Here is a 20,521-nt window from a genome sequence, read left to right as displayed (position 1 = left end):
TTGATTCACTCCAGTCTGTGTGTCTGTCTGTCACAAAGCTTGTCCCCACTCTAAGTTGAACATTTCTCATCCGATCTTCACCAAACTTGAACAAAATGTGTTTGACCATAAGACCTCAGCCAAGTTCGATAACTAGCCAAATCCGTCCAGGCACTTTTGAATTATGGCCCTTGAATTACTGATTGAGTCCATTCGTCCAAGCCGTCTAATTTGGTCCATTCATCTAATCCATCTAGAGAAACTAGACATTTTTAGCTCGACTATTCAAAGAATTGTAGAGCTATTGGACTCACCCATGCGTCGGCGTCCGCGTCCCGATTTGGTTAAGGTTTTGTATGTAAGCTGGTATCTCAGTAACCACTTGTGGGAATGGATTGAAACTTCACACACTTATTCACTGTGATAGACTAACCTACATTGCACAGGTTCCATAACTCTATTTTTCTTTTTTTCAAAATTATGCCCCTTTTTCGACTTAGAAATTCTTGGTTAAGGTTTTGTATGTAAGCTGGTATCTCAGTAACCACTTGTGGGAATGGATTGAAACTTCACATACTTATTCACTGTGATAGACTGACCTACATTGCAGAGGTTCCGTAACTCTATTTTGCTTTTTTACAAAATTATGTCCCTATTTTGACTTAGAAATTCTTGGTTAAGGTTTTGTATGTAAGCTGGTATCTCAGGACCCACTAATGGGAATGGATTGAAACTTTACACACTTGTTCACTGTCATGATCTGACATGCACTGTGTAGGTCCCATAACTCTACTTTGCTTTTTTTTTTAAATTATGCCCCTTTTTCGACTTAGCAGTCTTTGGTTAAGTTTTTGTATGTAAGCTTGTATTTCAGCATCCACTTATGGGAAAGGATTGAAACTTCACGCACTTGTTCACTTTATGAGCTGATAAGCACTGTAAAGGTTCCATAACCCTTTTTCCATTTTTTCAAAATTATGCCCCTTTTTCGACTTTTGTATTCATTCAATTGACAAGGCTGTTCAATAGTCGAGCATTGCTGTCCTACGACAGCTCTTGTTTATAGGGGCAGTTGTAAGAGACATGCGCTTTTCTCAAAAGCACCTCTAGTTTAATATCTTTTTTGCCCCTTATCATCCCATCCTTAGAATCCCATGTTATATTAATTTCAGTGTCAAAAATGCTTCACTTTGTACACGTGTTTCTCACAATAACTAATGCATGTCACATGATTCTATCTTCATTATCATGGCAGTTAAACCCACATTTATTACAAATGTTGCAGTGAAACATCAAAAACAGGTCCCTTTCACTCCTGTTTTTCATGCTGTTCTTCCATATGCTTTACATGTTTATTGATTATGTTATCATACAGTATGATATGAATGTGCATTTCTTTTCTGTAAATGTTTTTGAAAGGAATATTTAGACCAGTAGATTTCAGAAGTTTCAAGTTTGATAAAGCTAATGTTTCAGTACTAATTTGACAAAAGACCAATAAGTCTTGGTATTAGTGACTTGCAAAGAATATCAGCAGTGTAGCATTAAAAATAATGAAATATTCTTTCGTGAAATGTTTTCAGTTTTTCACAGCCTATAAATTACCATTCAGTTGGGTCCATTAACTCCTCAATTTTGCTTGAGTGTCTGAGCTTACTCTTTGTACTTTTAATTGCAACAAAATCATTACATTAATGTGTACGAGTTTTCAAGAAGTTATTGCGTGCCACTAAATGCAGTCTGTACAGTAATTGCATGATATTGTTCATACACAGACTTTGTCCTTTTACACATTCTATTTTGAAGTGTTCCCCTGGCATTATTGTTTAACACTTTGCCCATTTTTTGTAGTTATTTGTGTTGTAGATCTTATTTTTGCCCATTTCATTACTTTTTATCATGTTATACTTTTATATGCCTTTCTGACCAGTGCTTATCTAGGTGTGCATTGTTTGCTATTCAGTCAGTAAAATTTCAGTGAACACCCCTTCAAATAATAAGGGGTAGTCTGTTCATATTGAACGATGGACTCGTCCATTTTAGAAATTTAGCAGGGTAAAGGTTAATTACTGTAGATTTAGGACAACACTACAGATATTATACATTATTCTAAAAAATTTAAACCTCCATGACCTCCAATCACTTACCCAATCACTGATATGGCTCATTTGGGATGCCGAATTCTTCATGTGAGGAAACCATCGAGTTGGATTATGGAAGGCAGTTCTACTGAGGTGCCAGTGCATGCCTAAAACATGACACAAATTGGCTACAGGGGTGGTCCTCCTCAGTAAAAGGCTAGCAAAGACGCCGTATAACCTAAATCATGTTAGTGCAACTCTGAACCCAACAAAAAGAACTTTATGATGGTAATAGGAACTTTGTAATAGATTGAAAACATCTCGGTTGGTTTAGATGTAATTTTCAAACAATGATGTTAGTTGTTACATTTTGCCAATTTCAGTCATAATTTGAAATTGTCTTTGAATTCAGAATACCTTTTAATAACTGGCTTGAAAACAACATACCAGTACTTGTGTAAACTTTTATAGAATTTGGAGAAGAAAAAATTTACTAATGAGATTAAAATTATTCCAGATGCTCTCAAAATTGAAACACCCTGGAGACCTGTACAGTATTATGTAGGACTTAAATATAATTCAGTAATTAACAAAAAACCCTGGAACTGATATGTAGGCTCAAACAGTACTATTTTATCAGGTTTAAAGTAAGCATTGTTAACTGAAACCACAATGAAATTTTTTAGCTCCACTATTCGGAGAATAGGGGGGCTATACTACTCGCCCCGGCATCAGCGTCGGCGTGACCCTTCTTGGTTAAAGTTTTTCGGCAACCTTTGTTTTTCTGTCATATCTTTCTTACTATTGCTTCTACTGTAACTTCACATAAACATTGTCCAGTATACAAACAATGTATGTGTAGGGGCTGAGCCCATTATACCCAAGGTCAAGGTCACCAAGCTGTTAAACTTAGGTTATTTTTAAGGTTAAAGTTTTTCGGCAACCTTTGTTTTTCTGTCTTATCTTTGTTAATATTGCTTATATCTTACTGTAACTTCACATAAACATTGTCCAGTATGCAAACAAAGTATGTGTAGGGACTGGGTCCATTATACCCAAGGTCAAGGTCACCAAGGTGTTATACTTAGGTTATTTTTAAGGTTAAAGTTTTTCAGCAACCTTTGTTTTTCTGTCATATCTTTGTTACTATTGCTTATATCTTACTGTAACTTCACATAAACATTGTCCAGTATGCAAACAAAGTATGTACAGGGGCTGGGCCCATTTTATCCAAGGTCAAGGTCACCAAGGTCTTATACTTAAGTTATTTTTAAGGTTAATTCGGCAACCTTTGTTTTTCTGTCATAACTTTGTTACTTTTGCTTATATCTTACTGTAAGTTCTCATAAACATTGTCCAGTATACAAACATATTATATGCAGGGGCTGGACCCATTATACCCAAGGTCAAGGTCACAAAGGAGTTCTTCTTGGAATAATTTTCATGCTAAATGTTTTCGAAAGCTTTATTAATAGACATATCTTTGGTACTTTAAAAGATGTGTTGAAATTAAAAACATTTGTTTATAATCATCATCTGCATGTGTGGTTACATACCACATAACTCTAATTGTATTTTTGACAGAATTATGCCCCTTTTATACTTAAACTTTTTTTGCAATCTTCGCTTTCTGGATACTACTATAATGCAATATAAGATAAAGATTTGAAACTTAAAATGTATCTTTATCACCATCATCTGCATGTATGGTAACAATCCCCATAACTCTGGTTTGTATTTTTTACCAAATTATGCCCCTTTTAAACTTAATTTTTTTTAACAAACTTTGTTTTCTGGACATAACTTTGGTACTATATAAGATAATGACTTGAAACTCAAAATATATCTTTACTATCATCATCTGCATTTGTTGTAACAATCCTAATAACTCTAATTGTGTATTTGATGGAATTATGCCCCTTGGTGTATCTTCCTCTTATAGTTGAGGTCTCTTGTTTAGACATATATTCATTTTACTGTCAAATCCCCGAATAGTGGATCGAGCGTGCTGTCTTACGGACAGCTCTTGTTTTTAAATCTATTCAGGTGTTTAGCTCCCCCCCCCCAAAAAAAAAACAACCACAGAAAAGTTCTTCCATTGCATGCAGTGATTACCAAAAACATTATTACTGTTACATTAAAATGCAGACTTGTATACATAATGTTAACATTTCAGTTCCATTTCCAGTCAGTATGTAGTTTATGTTAGGACAGTTGGAGTTCATATTAATGACTCTGTACTTTGCTTTCAGGTAATCTTGCTAGCGGGTCTTTGAAGCCTAGTGCACCAAACAGCAATCTGAATTCTCCATCCAGCACATCAACTGGTATCACTATCGCCAGTGTGCAAAGTTTACGCAGTCAAACATCAGCAAGCATGGGCGGAAGCAGAGTAAGTTTGTTGTAAACCATGTTTTCCAAATTCTGAATACAAATTTTCTAACAGGAAGTCACGTAGATATGACTGTACCATGATTAATTCTCTAAGCTTGATTAGTGACTGGCATGTTGTCTGGAAGACATTGTTATATCCACATTTTTCTTACGATATTGGTCATCTGGGAAACATGCATAAATGCCAACATTTGCAGGTAGATTTTAACTTGGGACACATTTAGAGGTTGGAATAGCACTGTAGAGGCTACATTGATATTATACAAACTATGCTTCAGGCCTCAAAAGGATTTATAAAAATATCCAAAATACAAATAATGCATTTCATGAGAAAAGCAAGTATAATTACAACAAAATGACTGGTAGACAATTCACTTCCTTAGCATGTTTTTTCCCCTCATTGTACAGTTTACAACTATTTCAGATATATAGTGCATTAGTAAGTACAGTGTGACCACATGAAATCCTTCAGGTAGTTTCTGATATACACTTTTAGCTCAGTTTTCAGTTGTTTTATTTGTAGTTCACTTGAGCCACAGGCTCAGAATGAGAGCAGGTATAGGTGGGTTCTCTGGTACCCATTTGTCCTGTTACCCATCAGAACGTTTCCTGAGACAGCTCGTCTTCAAACCACTTAATTCATCTCCACAGAGGTTGTTCTCTAGTGACACTGTTCTTGCATTGATCTCTGTCAAGTTTGTTCACATGGTTCTGCTTTGCTTTGCACAAAATAGACAAACCTGTAAAGAAGTTCTCATGGACTGCTTAATGGATTTCCATCAAATTTGGGTTGACCTCTTTCATAATTGTTCAAATGCACAGAAAAAATGTACCCTTTAAATAACTTATCCCCATGAGGGGTAGCCAGAGCTAAATATAGAAAACAAGTTTATAATGAATTCTTAAAAAAAAATTTACATGATGGGCTTCATGACACTTTTGTCTGTAGTGCCTGACATTGACCTCTCTCAAATACACCAAGGTGAGCCTCTTAGGACCAGTATGGCTCTCTTGTTTTCAATATTTGTTTTGAAAGAGTGAAATTTTAATGTTTGTGATTTTATGTTACATGCACAAATTTCAAAATGACAGCAGTGTAGCGGCGTAAGATTTTGCTGTAGAATCTTGGTACTATTGTAATTATACTAGTATTCACATAGGAGAGAATAATCTAATAATACAGTTAAGCACAGGTCGCTTGAAGTCTTAAGGCGATTAGCAGAATCCTCAGTATTTCAGGGTTTCAAGAATTAGGCCAGTATAAGGAATATAGCTGGGACCACATGAATTGCTAAAACAATACAGGATACTCATGTCATTGACTTTGAGTGAGCGAGAGAGCGGTGTTTCACTGTATAATTTTAACTACACTTTTGAGAGGTTTTACCAGTTAAACCAATTTTGAGCTAAAAATAATTTCCTTAGAAGTTTTGCTTTGTGCTTTTCCCAACTTGGATGTTAACAGTCCAATTTTATTCATTGAAACTAAACACACCATTGGCACCAATGTTTTCTGTTTGTAAACCCACTCTTATTGGAAGACTTTGTCATTTTACAGAAGCCAAAAAATATTATGTAAAATTGGATCAGTTTAGCTAAAACAGCAACATGCACTAGGGCAGTTTGTTGTATAAGCCAGCCTGCAGTGGTTAGCTTTAGGTTTAACATCAGACTATCAGTAGAGTGGTCTTGAGTTTGACCTCCTGCCATGTTCAGTATTATCTGTTTTTAAACATGAAAAACATTGTCTTATGTGCCAGTAAATATGGTGCAATTGAAAAACAAAACTTGAATAAGTACTGAAGAGTGTACAGAAACCAGTAAACTGGCAGTAGTACTGTTGAAAATTGGTGCAAAAAATATCAGTCAACAGTTTGTATCTATGACATGTAACTGTGAAAGTATCTTTAAAGTTTTGTTATTTTGTTTTGTTTTAAATAGGGAAAGCATATCACGGTAAACAAAGCTGGTTATTTTTTATCCTGCCTGCATTATTTGATACAGGAGATATAGAGCACTATACATGATTATTTGTCAAGCTTATGTTACACTTTACAATTTCTTTCTAGCACAATATTGGCTTTATTTCATGTTCTCCTTGGTATTTATCCAGACACATCTTTGTTCAAACCTGGTCAGAAGGTTTTAATATGTTCAAGCAGAGACTGTTTTTCCCAATTCATCTCTTTTCCCTGTATATTTTCCTACTTTTTCTAAATTTTATGCTTTTTTTCTGACTTTTCTTTTAACTACATTGTTTTGTTACAAAAAAAATATAATGTAACCACTTAATTTGTGTTTAAACACTTCACAGGATAAAGTGATTAAGGGATTCTCACTTTTTTCCTGCTTTTCCTTCTTTTAAAGGATAAATTGATAGAAAAATTCTTTGCTTGCCTTATTCGCCCTTAGTGCTTTATAAATCACACTCACAAGTATTCTTTAAGCAAAAGATTTGGAGGGAAGATTAATTGATTCTTACCTTTTTGCCCCCTCCTCCCCCTACCCCACCCACTTAAAACTTTTTTGCGGGGCAGGGCACTTAAGAGTCACTGTCTTGTAAGCTGTACGGCCGTAAATGTTTAGACACTTCCAAGATGGCGGACGCTGAAAGTCAACATAGGTAGGTGTTCCAGTTTTTCATTAATAACATGTTTTCTTCAACACTTTTACCAGCCACACTTATAGCAAATGATAGCGGAATAACATGTTCCTCCTCGGCATTATCTAAGAGTTTGTTGATTTCATTGTTTCTCGAATTATATTGACGCAAAATGTGCCAATCTGATGAAATTAAAATCGAATCGAGGAACGCACATTATTTTCGGTCGTATCTTATTCAATATTTATATCTGTTTGAATGTTTCTGTGGTATTTTGAAGCTTTTTACTGGTTCTTTACGATGGTAATGCTTGATTTTACGAAACATATCTGGAAATATAAACTTTTTTACGATTTTTAAATTGTCAATACAACGGCGTAGACTATACCAACATATTCACGCTGAGCGGTGTAGACACATTTTTTTGTGAACGGTTTATACATAGAATTAAGCGAAAAAACTGAACGGTGTAGATACAAGTTTTGAATGGTGTATACATTGTTTTCCATTATGGGTTTATGCCATTCACGTGTTATTACTGTTGACACTCAGAAAGAAGTTAACGTATCTGACCTTTTGTTAACGTATCTGACAGCAGTAATTTTCGTTTTTAGAATAAACATACATTGATTTTTAATATGTTTAGTGTATATTCCCATGTACATGTGGTGTGGTTTTAGTGTATACACCGATGTATACAACTGATGCTAACGGATGGCTATAAAATGGGTTAACGTATCTGATGATTTTGTTAACATATCTGATGATTTTTTTCTGTGTACAATCAAATGCATATCTATGTCCAGACTATTCACCAAATGTGAAAAGGTGCTTTGCACAGGTAATTGTTACATACTTTCATTAAGAACGTATGCTAAAATCTGTACTTTTTCATTTTTCAGGTCTATAATGGCGAAAAGTCGAGCTTAATATAAAAAAGAATATATATAGAGAAAAAAGAAGAATGATTAATCATACCTGGAAAAGGAGCATTTACGAGCTAAAGGAAAACGAGAGTCCATTCACAAGCACAAATTCGTTTGAGAATGATACAACAAGAATGCAAATGATGCCTAGATCACAACATGATCTGAATCTTCTTGGAGTAAAAAATCATTCTAGAAAAGTAATAAAAAAACTGGAGATGTCAAATGCAATCATTGCTGAAGGGAGAGAGGCAGCACAAAAAAGCAACATCTCAGTCAATGAAAAGAGTATGATGAGAGTAGTCAGTGGAAGAATAGTAAAAAAGTGTAAGTGTTAGACACAATCAGAAAGCAAACAGGTCTTGGTAGAAAAGGGCTGCAAAGTTCCAACACGAAAATAGTAAGACCTATTTGTCGAAAACGACTCGACGAAGAGAGAACATGATGAAAACAGAAATCATTTATTTCCTTGAGAGGGAACATCATGTCAGTATTCAGATGCCTGGGAAAAAGATACCAAAGCCCATGAACCAAGGTGATAAGAGACAAGTGCATATCCTCAATCATTATCTAGATATATATGATATATATCAAAAGTATAAAGCAGAAAACCCAAACATAAAGAGTTCTAAATAAAGTCCAAGACAGTAAAGCCGACAATGAAAACGTAAAGTGACAGATGAAAGTTCCTGTTGTTGGATCATTTGTTTTGGCTAAATATGAGGGCAAATAGTATGTGGGTAAAGTCCTATAGGTCGACTCCAATGAAAAGGATGCGCATGTTTCGTTCATGGAAAAGATGGCCTTCAAGAGCTGATGAATTGTGGGTAGACTTTGAAAACATCATATCTTTAATCTAGGAACCTTCCCCCTATGGCAAGACCAAAAGGCAGTACAAATTGAACAATAATGACTCTGCTTTCTTTGCTAACTGATGTTCAGACTGATGTTCAGTTTACGACAATTTCACTTTAGAGTTTTTGTGTTAACGTATCTGATGACATTTTTTCTTTGACTCCACTAGCAATAGCAGAAGTACTAGTATAAGTTATATTCACATAATTATGTAAATTTACATTGAATGTGTTTGAGAAAATGCAGTATTCTTTATATACCACTTTTCCTACTGAATTTGCATTTAAACTTTAACCGCAATAAATGATTAATTTTTAACTGTTTTTTTTTTATTTATTTTACTGATGAATGGACATTATACAATAACGATGCAGTAGAAAAAATTGTGAGGTATAAAAATCGGTCAAACAATATGCATATGTTATGATAATGTTTGTTGTAATAGTTCTTTTTCACATTTCCATTCATTAGATGTGTTCATTCATTCATTGTTGCCTTTCATCAGATATACCTCTGGTTTACGCATAAAATTATTATCATATACATGTATATACAAACATAAAATAATTAGTATAAATCAAGTAAGGTAGTAAGCAAAAGATTTTTTTAATATAGTTACCTTTGTAATATGATAGTTATTGTAAGATTTGTGTTAAACAATAGCGGTGTAATTTTGAAAGAGATATGAAAGTGGTCAGTTAACAAGAAATGTTTCATTTGATTACACTATGCAAAACGTAGACCAAAAACGAAACATTGTTAATTTTGATTTACATACATAAATGTTTCTAAATTTCCATAACAAAGTTTTACATGATACAAAAGTGTAATTTTATCAAACTTAATTTCACTGATTAACGTATCTGATGAGAAAAGTCAACACCTTTAAAAAATATGTTTTTTTTGGTGTATTAAGTTGGTTGGGAATCGCCCATTATCAGTTTTATGAAACTTGTGTGTTGTAATTTCAATGAACATTGAGATAGGTTTGATCAGATTTACTTTCATTTTTCCCATTTTCAAAAATGAAGTTGGAACTTTAAGTGAATTTGAACGCGTAGTTAATTTACATATACATGTATTTTTAAATGGCATTTTTAGCATAGCCGAAATTAACTTGTATCTACACCGTTCAGTTTTTTCGCTTAATTCTATGTATAAACCGTTCACAAAAAAACGTGTCTACACCGCTCAGCGTGAATATGTTGGTATAGTCTACGCCGCTGTATTGGCAATTTAAAAATCATAAAAATTTTGATATTTCCAGTTATGTTTCGTAAAATCAAGCATTACCATCGTAAAGAACCAGCAAAAAGCTTCAAAATACCACAGAAATATTCAAACAGTTATGATTACTGAATAAGATACGACCGAAAATAATGTGCGTTCCTCGATTCGATTTTAATTTCATCAAATTGGCACATTTTGCGTCAATATAATTCGAGAAACTATGAAATCAACAAACTTTTAGATAATGCCGCGGAGGAACATGTTATTCCGCTATCATTTGCTATACGTATGGCCGTTAAAAGTGTTGAAGAAAACATGTTATCAATGAAACACTGGAACACCTACCTGTGTTGACTTTCAGCGTCCGCCATCTTGGAAGTGTCTAAACTAGGGATGGGAACGAATACTGAAATCAATATTCGAATATTCGGTCTGCCATATTCGAATATATTCGAATATTCGGTTAGTTTTAATGGAAGTTTCAAATTCTTATTAAGTGATTGGCATATACACAAAGTATTCATTTGTTTAAACCGTGGATCATCGTAAATAAGGCCAAAAAAATGTTTATTTCGGGTAACCCGATCCTACATAGCGAAACCCGCCGATTCTAAAGTTTTATTTCACGATTCTGTCAGTATAATCATGAACATATTTAACTAATTCAGTATTTTAGCTTCAAAATGATACAAAAAATCAAAACGATTATAATTTGGACCGTCAGCAGGTCGTCCCATTTAAACATGTGACGCGCTGTTGTATTACCGCCGCCATTTTGAAAAATTTCAATCGGCGTGTAAAAAAGCAAGTAAGGCAGACTTAAACCTCCTTCAACATGAACTTATGCATCAATCATACGTTTTTCTTGATTTTATTATTAAGTACTTCAAAATTTAATTCGAATACGGCCGATTGCGGATGAAAACCGATTTTGCGGATGGTCTGAAACGTCGTACAAAATATTGTGAAAAGATCGACAATATCTACAGGTTTGGTATTGTTTTCGAAAAAAAAAAAAATTCTACAACTTGTTACATAAAACAGGCGCCAATAAAAATGAACAAATGATAAAAAGATATCACATTTACGCCTAATACAAACTGTTAATCCGTAGCGATGACCCCAGGTAATTATACATTGCAATTTTCTTGTTAATTGGACATCTTTTGACATGCATCTGACACATTGACGCCTGTTGCAAACTGTTAATCAGTAACGATGGCCCCTGCCAATTATGCATTGCTATTTTCTTGTTAATTGGACATCTTTTGATACGTGATAAACTAACATGACATAGTTTTATTCTGTAGACTTAGCATGCTCATATTGCCTAAAATGAGCTAAAATCAATGATACTTATTTTGAAAAAAAGAAATATACAATAATTTACGAATATTCGAATTTGATTTTCATATTCGAATATTCGACCGATTTTCGAATATTCGAATATTCGAATATTCGTTCCCATCCCTAGTCTAAACATTTACGGCCGTACAGCTTACAAGACAGTGAGAGTTGCGCTTGTCTGTTTGTCTGTTCAAATTTTTGTTGTATTTGACCCAGGGTCATTAAACATTACAGGGTTGTCATTCAGCAAGGGAAGTTGTGCACCTGCTGTTCTGTTTTGGATTTTAAACAACCAGACCAGAGTTGTTGTCCTTGACTTAGTGAAAAATACACATAAAGTGGTTAAAAGTTTGTGTTGCATATGTCTTGAAAATATTTCACCTAGAGTCATGAAACGATGTACAGTGACAGGAATTGGGGGCACCGATGTCCTATGGACAGTCACATATAGTTAACTTTAAATTTGGCAGTTTGAATAAATAGTCTAAATATAAATAGAATAACTGAATTTTTTACCATTATTATAATTGAGCCGCGCCATGAGAAAACCAACATAGTGGGTTTGCGACCAGCATGGATTCAGACCAGCCTGCGCATCCGCGCAGTCTGGTCAGGATCCATGCTGTTCGCTAACAGTTTCTCTAATTCCAATAGGCTTTGAAAGCGAACAGCATGGATCCTGACCAGACTGCGCGGATGCGCAGGCTGGTCTGGATCCGTGCTGGTTGCAAACCCACTATGTTGGTTTTCTCATGGCACAGCTCATATATATTTATGTAGAAAAGAATGTTACAGTTAAATTTGCCTGCAAGTAGAGATATTCTGCTATGTAATACATTTTTTTTTTATTAGTAAGTACTATTGCTGTCATTTTGGTAATTATTACTTTCAGCAGTGTCTATGACTAGATTTTCAGCTTTAGTTTGTATTGTATAATTTGCAGAATCAGATATACCCCTATAGATAATAGATTAACCCTTATCATGCTGGACATGATTGATTCTGCCTTTGCGACCAGTGTAGAGCATGATCAGCCTACACATCTGTGCAGTCTGATCATGATCTGCACAGTTCGCCATTCAGTCAGTATCTTTTTGGAAAGCAACCCTTTTAACAGTCAATGGTATTGTCCAAATTGAAAGATGGACAAACTGATTATAGAAATTTAGCAGGGTAAGGGTTAAAGAATGAATAGATATTGTTTTATGATTCAGCTGTATAATCTACCAGTTTTCTGTAGATTCCAGAAAAGCCATCACTTTAAACATGTAGGCTTTCATATGCAAGTATTTATTAATTTTATATCATTAATTTAAAAATAGATTAAGTAGAAATGACAAAACAGTTTGCTAAAATACTGTACAACATTTTATACTAAAACACACTTGATTTTCATGATATTTTTGTGACTTTCTCGTATGTAGCATAATTATTATAGATTACACTTAAATTGCCTTTTTTCTGAAAATTTTTACAAGAGATAAAGATACATTTTTGCGAGAAAAGTTGATGTTTTTAAGTCAGTGAATTTGAACTACAGTAACTGTTGCATACAGTGTGTTTCAGATATGAGATTAGAACCTGGAAATAGTGTGTAATTTTAAAATTATTAATTTTAGCGCTGAATGTGAAATTGCAACTTTTTTTTCGTATCTAAATACATGTACTATAATGCCCACTAAATTTAATGATTTCACAGAACTTTACGATTGTATATTGTCAGAGTTATAAACTTGTATTTTTTGTACCTCTTAAGAGAGCTAGACCAAGATTCTAAACATTAAAAGGCGTTGATATATGCTTAAAAAGTTTGAAATTTAACTGCTTCTTACAAATAAAGCAACTAAAATTTCAAATTTTATAACTTACTTGTGTGTATATTATACCAGGTTTTACAATATGTGGTAAGTGAATATTTGCTAAGTGAGGTTATTTGGCCAGTATAGAGGTTGCAGGTGTTTCGCTTTAGTTTTACTTTTAAAATATAAATTGGTTATTATTATTAGTGTGTCTTGCTTGAACATAGTTTGTCAGTTATTTAAATCTATGAACTATAACTTGCATTCTGACAGAGTATGATTGTATGTATGAGCATTTTGAAACTTTCTTCTTACCTTCTTTATAAATGAATAGCTTTAAGAATGATATGAGTAAAAATATTTTTGCAATTTTTAGGGATCTTCAGCAGCCTCCATGACACGTATACAGCAGACTGTAGCTACATATTTCCGATTTTCTCTCATGGACTTACTGGCAAAAATGGTAGCAGGGAACCCACATTTTGTCAGGTATTATAATATGTTAGTGATTTTAAAGGCATTAAATTAATTGGCCCTTATAATTGCCTGGTGCTTTATCCACACCTGGTATTCAAGCTGTCATATTGAAGAAGCTATATTTGTGTAGGGCTGAGTTGTGAAGGTGGCAGTTGGGCCTCACTGGTAACTAAAGCTAAGATTTGAAAACTGCTTGGAATATAGAATCCTTCCATGTTGATAGATCTTAATTACTGATGACCTGACTACAAAATAAAGTATTTAGTGTTAAAAGTACTTTGATGGTGAACATTATGCCAAAAGATGGAAATTATTAAATCTCTATTACATTTTAGCCAAAACAGTATATATATTATAGGGATGTGAATCTCCTTTTGAAGATAGAATGAAAAAGAAGCTTACTTGTTTTGGTGGATCAGTGCAAGCATGAAATCACTTGAAAGTAGTTCCCCCATGAATTTTATTGGCTCCACAGTTACTGTGATAGCTTAGGCATTATTATGCAGGTTGTCTATGAAATAAAACTACATGATAAAATTTACATAATGTTCTAGGTTGGAAAAAAAACAGCAACAAGTTTCTGTGGGGATATGAATTAATTTCTACAAAATTTAGATAAACAAATGGGACTGATAGTTTGTTTTCATTATGCTGAGGGTTACCAGGAAAACTAGGGCTTTACAAATATAAGCAGTATGCAGAATCTGTCATTTATTTTTTCCAGATGTATAAGGCCTAATGAAGAAAATGTTGCGGACCAGTTTGACGGAAAGAAAGTTACGACCCAGCTGAAATATACAGGTGTACTAGAAACCACGAGGATAAGGAGGGAAGGTTACTCACATAGGATTCCGTTTGCAGATTTTGTAAACAGGTATATTATGTCAAAGTTTTTGCTCTTTATTGCAACCACCTGTATGGAACAGCTGCATCGTTATGACTTTTATTTATTATAATAAGTGCTTCTTACTGTCTTTAGCCTGCTGGTGGCATGTGATTCTGCCTTTGCGACCAGTGCAGACCAAGATCAGCCTGCATGGATCATTAAATGCCAAAATATAGGTAAAAAATATTGCTGATAGTCAAATCTATAAAAAAGCAAAGGACACAACCAAGAAAACCAGATTGTGTTCTCATAGGGCTTGTCGTGGAGACATTAAAAGAAGACAAAACTGTTGTCCATTTTACATTGACTGTTTACTTTGTAGACTGGAAGAACAAGTGACGCACAGGACGTCATAACATACAACAAAAGAACGCGTTACATAAACGTGACGCCAAGAATGGCGCGTCATTAAAAAAATATGTTACTTAACGTGACAGGGCTATCATTAAAAAACATTTATTTGCGGTAAAACAACCTACCTGAGAAAATCGCTACAACCCAACTTTTTTTTTCTGGCCAGTCAAATGAAATTTTCTCCCCTTTATATGAAAAAAAAATTCCCTGCTTATTTACCCACACGAAAATCTTTTCTAGTCATGCGAGTAAATGAAGTGTAACACCTCCAAGTAGTATAGCCATTTGTTTTGCACAATAATTTTCAAACGGAAGATATTGCTGTTCAAATACTGAATGTGTTCTCACAACAGCTCTATATTAAAATGTTTCAAACTCCAGCCTTTAAGGCTAAAGGAGTGAGTAACATACTTTATGGTCTTAAATGTTTTCTTATGAAAAACTTATATCTGTATTTAATAGATAAAAGCTTATTTCATAAACTATTTACAACAAATAGTTTAAAATGTATCATTTTTAAGAAATAGAAGCATTTTGAAAGGACTACATATATATCCAGTGTAAACTTAGTTGAATTTTTGCAAGCTTTTTATATCAATTTTACAGGTACTCTTTGTTAGCGCTAGGACAGATGGGGGACTTGCAGCCAAACAAATCTGGCAGTGAGCTTTTATTGTCAAGGCTGAAATTGAAGGACTGGGCACTAGGAAAAACTAAGGTGAGTGATATTCCTTTTTTTTATGTAGAAGAAATAAGAGGTTAAGTGTTCCAGAAGGGTAGATATTGTGTTATTAAAAGTGTGCAAGTTCAGATATGGATATTAAAGTGTAAAGAGTAGAAATTCAAGGTATGAAATAGAGGGAGCCTCCATGGCCTACCCTGCTAAATTTCTAAAAATGGACTGGTCCATCATTCAATTTGGGCAGTACCATTTATTATTGAAAGGGGTGCTCACTGAAAATTTACTAACTGAATAGCGAACAGTGCAGACCATGATTAGCCTGCACAGAATAAGTTGCCGCCAGCAGGCTAAAGGTTAATTAATGATAAAATACTTGTTGCCTTTTAGGTTCAGTTTATATGAGAACGCCCTGTGTCACTTTTCCTAGGTCGATAAATCTTCAGCCTCACTGAAAAAACAATTTTCTATAATATTTATACAGATATTGTACAAAGACAAAGATGTTGACTTTTAGAAATTTTAATGGCAGGTGAAGTGTTCAGTATTTAGAGAAATGGTTAGGGCAGATGTCCCAAACAAAGAGACTGGAAAGTAGACATTCAGAGTGCATGACTATACATGTATGTTGATGGGACATGTGACTAGGAAAATGCTTCCTTGTTTATTTTTCTCAGGTATTCCTGAAGTTTTACCATGTTGAACTTCTGACGAGGAAATACGCCGAGATACAGGGCAAGATTACACGTATACAAGCTGTATCAAGAATGATAATTTCAAGGAATCGTTACTACCAGCTTAAATGGAAACTGGAAAAAACAGCTCTTATATTACAGAGATGTAAGTTTGTGTCCTAGTCTGGCTACTGACTTAAAAAATAATTCTGTTATATATTCTGACTTCATCAGTCTTGGCTCTGATTATTGAGAAGGAAAGGGACATAATTATTCAAAATTTAAATAGCCTCAGGAGTTATCTCCTTTGAACAAAACACAGGTTCTGAACACAGTCTAGTTTGTGTCCTTGCAAGCACAGTTGTGTCATTAAATTAATTGTGTAAAACGTTTACTACAAAATTTATTTATTCTTAAAAGTCCTTGGTTTTGCCTTCATTTGCCTAGCAATATTCCAGTTAAAAGGCATATTCACATTCAGGCAGGCTCACTCAGTTGCACTAGGTTATAAAACTAATTTTGAAGACAGTCTGATACTATGGCAGCTTTGCCATTCATTTGGTTAGTTTCAATTCAGAGTCAACCAGTTAAAAAACTGTATCATGGACGCTGTATTTCTGTATTTTTAAAGACCAAAATGTTTGTATGTGTGTGTTTGTAGTTTGTTTTTAATTTAACAAATTATGTAAAAGAAACATGTTAGTATTAGAAGGGTTTTCCTTCTGAATGTTTACAGATACTCGTGGTTGGCTGGTAAGGAAGAGGTTTACAAAGTTGTTTAAGACAAGAAAATTGGCAGCAGTGACAGTCCAAAAGGGTAACACATTTTTTCACATTCTCTGCAAAATGTGAAGCAATATTTTTATCTAATATGTAGCTGCAGAATTTTTTAATTTTTTTTCTTATTTTTTTCTCTTAACACAATAATTATTATAAAAATGTTCATATTCAATTGTAGTGCCATTTCTTTTTATAAAATACAAACAAATATTTGGTCTGAAACAAAGCTTTTAACGTTTGTTTTTATTCTGTAATTTGCCTCAGATATTTTGTTCTGTTGGAAAAACATTTTGAGGTGATTCATGTTTATCAGGCCTGGAATATTTCAGGGCTTGCTTCGCTTCAGATTTAGAATTAGCGGATTTAGATGGAAAAACAAAATTTCAGTCTAAAGAGTTAAGGTTTTTAGGAAATCTAAGTTTGAACTCAGTTATAGTGTATTTACAACCTACCCATTTATTTATGTTTAAAATTTTAAGGTTTTAGAAAGGTTACCTTTGACAGCAGTGCCCTTGAGGTTGAACATATTGTATTATGTGGTTCATTGCAGTTGTAAGAGGATTCCTCATCAGGAGGAAAGTACAGCCAGAACTTCAACAACGGAGATCAGCAGCTGTGAGAATACAAGCTGTGTATAGAGGTCATAGTGCAAGAAAACTGGTCAAACAACAGAAAGAGGAGGAAAAGCAAAGTGCCATAAAATTACAGAGAGGTAAAACAGTGTATAGCAACATGCTGCCAACAAATATTTCACTAAGTTGAATCCAAAGATTTCTCAATACAATTATTTGTATAGAAGCAAATTATTTGCCAAAATAACCTTAGAAAAGTGATAAAAAATATATACCGTAAAAACTCGAATATATGACGCAGTTTTTTTTACGATTTTTTTCATTTTCTCAGAGGGATGCGTAATATATACCAAGGTAGAGCTTCAAACATTTTTTTCCAGCTTGAAAACCCGAAAATATCGGTGAAAATCGGGACAATTTTGTCAACTGTCATGTGTTTACATTTTGGGCCGTGCTTTTTTAACCTCCTTTTGAAGAGCGTTTTATTGGGCAGGTCTAAAAACACGTAAAAACTCTGATGATATATGGTAAAGTTGATTTTATTTGTGAGTTTAAATTTTTGTATTTGTAAATTTAATTAATAAGTATCTTACATATCCAGAGCACCGGATAATGTGTCAGTTTAATAATTAGGCAAAATACAAAATTTCGCGGTTCCGAGTTGTAGGTGTTTGATCATTAAAATCATTATCTTTCAAGGGTGATCAAATAAATTGCAGTTAAAACAGATAGTTTGTTATTTCTTTATTTCCAGCAAATTATTACTGATCAATACAGCAGCTCGTACATTGTTAAATAAACACGCTAATTAGCCGCGATTTTCTCGTTTGATGTGCCCATAATTATGAGATGTTTGTTCGCACGTCTGTTAAAGTGTACTAAGGTGTTGACAGCTTGAGAAAGTTCTCAAATTCTTTACAAAGAATTTGTCTGTCAGTTACTGTCACTGTTGTCTGTAACAGATTATGCAGCAATTGCAATTTTCATGAGAAACCGTTGTCACGCAGGCCGCTAATAGTCGATTTCCACTTTGTAAACAACGTTTTCGACTGATTTTTTGGTGCGTGATATATTCCAATGTAAGCATTTTTCCCAACATTTTGATACAAGATCGGGGGTGCATAATATACATGCTAGCGTGATATATTCGAGTTTTTACGGTATGCAGCAGTCTTTTAGTCACAAAAAATTTCTCTCATGAATTTTATTGAATTGTTCATTCTATGAAATTAATATCATAATGAAAGCCAATTGTTCTAAGAGATATATGAAGATAAATAAACTTTCCTCTTCTCAATAAAGTTTAAACCGACTTCCTGTTTAACTTCACACTAGGTTACATTGTATTTCTGTACAATTATGTGTTAGATAATTCGGCTTTCTTCAGATGTCAAGATAGCTTGACGTGCACGTGGCTTTTCATGAAAAATTGAGAATGCGTATTCTTCATGATTATGGAGAATACAGTAAGTTTTCATTACAGGTCTGCTACCTTATAACTATAATGGAGTTTAAAAGAACATTGCTGTACACATAGTGAAATGAGCCGCGCCATGTGAAAACCAACATAGTGGCTTTGCGACCAGCATGGATCCAGACCAGCCTGGGCGTCCGCACAGTCTGGTCAGGATCCATGCTGTTCGCTTTCAAAGACTATTGCAATTAGAGAAACTGTTGGCGAACAGCATGGATCCTGACCAGACTGTGAGGATGCGCAGGCTGGTTTGGATCCATGCTGGTCGCAAAGCCACTATGTTGGTTTTCTCATGACACGGCTCAAATGCAAATGACACAAGCCTCAAACTTGCAAAAAAACTAGTTACATTTTGTTAACATTTGTTGGCTATTCATTGATTTGAATCATGTGTGGAAATAAATGTGAATGCTGTCAAAACCCTTGTTTGTTTGACACTTATTTTAGTTTGGAAACTAGTCTGGGAATGCAATCTTTCAATTGGTCAGTTTCAAAAATATGGTCAGAAACAACCAAACAGAAGCTGGAATTTGGAGACTGGTCCTATTTAATGACCCATGACCCTTGTTCATTAATTTATGCAAAATAATAATTTTGAGTATTATTTTTCTCAGCATTCAGATTTCGTAAAGCCAAACTCCTTGTCAAAGCAGAGAAAAAGAAGACTGTGGACTCGAAGGTTGAAGCAGCTATACTGATACAGTCTGTGTATAGAATGTGGAGATGTAAGACAGTATATAAACAACTTACAAAGTATAAGGAGAAAAAAGAATTGCAGTTGATATACTTCAGTCAACAGGTAAGAACTTTTTTTTAGTTGGAATTAAAGCTTCATAAGTCTGTTTCTTTGTATCTAAGGACACTTGAATAAATAATTCACTTTTAATTAACTATATTTACATCTTAATACATGAGAAGGCCACTTATGATTTATAACGGTTAACATATTTCTTATTACTGTAGTAGATCTAAAATTTATTATGTCTGTGAGTCTGAAATTTGAAAAGTCAGTTGTACTGTAAGGTAATCAGCTCATATCTTATTCAGGTTGTAGAATATTCCAATGACCTTGAGTCGAAGTTGAAGGGTACAAATATCTCAGCCAAACCAGTGCCAATCCCAGAGGAGGTACCAGCTGCAGCAAGAACGGGTTCAAGAAGTGCCGGGAGCCGAAAGAGAATGGCTCCCACAAAGCCAGTAGAAGTTGCTAGGCAACCATCAATACCAAAGAGGGATCCAGATGTCGGTGAAGAAAGATTGGAACATATGAAGAAAATGGGACAGCTGAAAACACTGATGCCTACAAAAGAGAATGCTTACTATGACAGACTGGTATAGTTGAATTCATTTTTATGTTTGTTTTTTTGGATTGTAAGACCAAATCCTTACAGAGGTTTCTGTATATTGTAGTT

The 20,521-nt window shown here is 34.2% G+C and overlaps 1 protein-coding gene across 9 annotated transcripts in view; it reads left to right on the top strand.

The window, feature by feature from the left end:
• LOC123538663 (myosin-IIIb-like) overlaps positions 1–20,521 on the top strand; it is a 79,429-nt gene that overhangs the window by 35,001 nt on the left and 23,907 nt on the right. For 4 of the 9 annotated variants that reach the window (XM_053530603.1, XM_053530610.1, XM_053530609.1 and 1 more), the window contains 11 exons: positions 4,313–4,452; positions 4,879–4,893; positions 6,396–6,410; positions 13,590–13,702; positions 14,415–14,564; positions 15,537–15,648; positions 16,287–16,449; positions 17,020–17,100; positions 17,614–17,775; positions 19,724–19,908; positions 20,157–20,441. In XM_053530603.1, the coding sequence (XP_053386578.1) occupies positions 4,313–4,452; positions 4,879–4,893; positions 6,396–6,410; positions 13,590–13,702; positions 14,415–14,564; positions 15,537–15,648; positions 16,287–16,449; positions 17,020–17,100; positions 17,614–17,775; positions 19,724–19,908; positions 20,157–20,441 (1,421 nt within the window). The remainder of the gene's footprint in view (positions 1–4,312; positions 4,453–4,878; positions 4,894–6,395; positions 6,411–13,589; positions 13,703–14,414; positions 14,565–15,536; positions 15,649–16,286; positions 16,450–17,019; positions 17,101–17,613; positions 17,776–19,723; positions 19,909–20,156; positions 20,442–20,521) is intronic. The other 5 variants (XM_053530606.1, XM_053530605.1, XM_053530608.1 and 2 more) reach the window with 3 other exon arrangements.

This window comes from Mercenaria mercenaria, chromosome 18, assembly GCF_021730395.1.
Source record: "Mercenaria mercenaria strain notata chromosome 18, MADL_Memer_1, whole genome shotgun sequence".
NCBI lineage: Eukaryota > Metazoa > Mollusca > Bivalvia > Venerida > Veneridae > Mercenaria > Mercenaria mercenaria.
The sequence above is the reverse complement of the archived record's forward strand: the minus strand, read 5'-3'. Positions and strand labels throughout refer to the sequence as shown.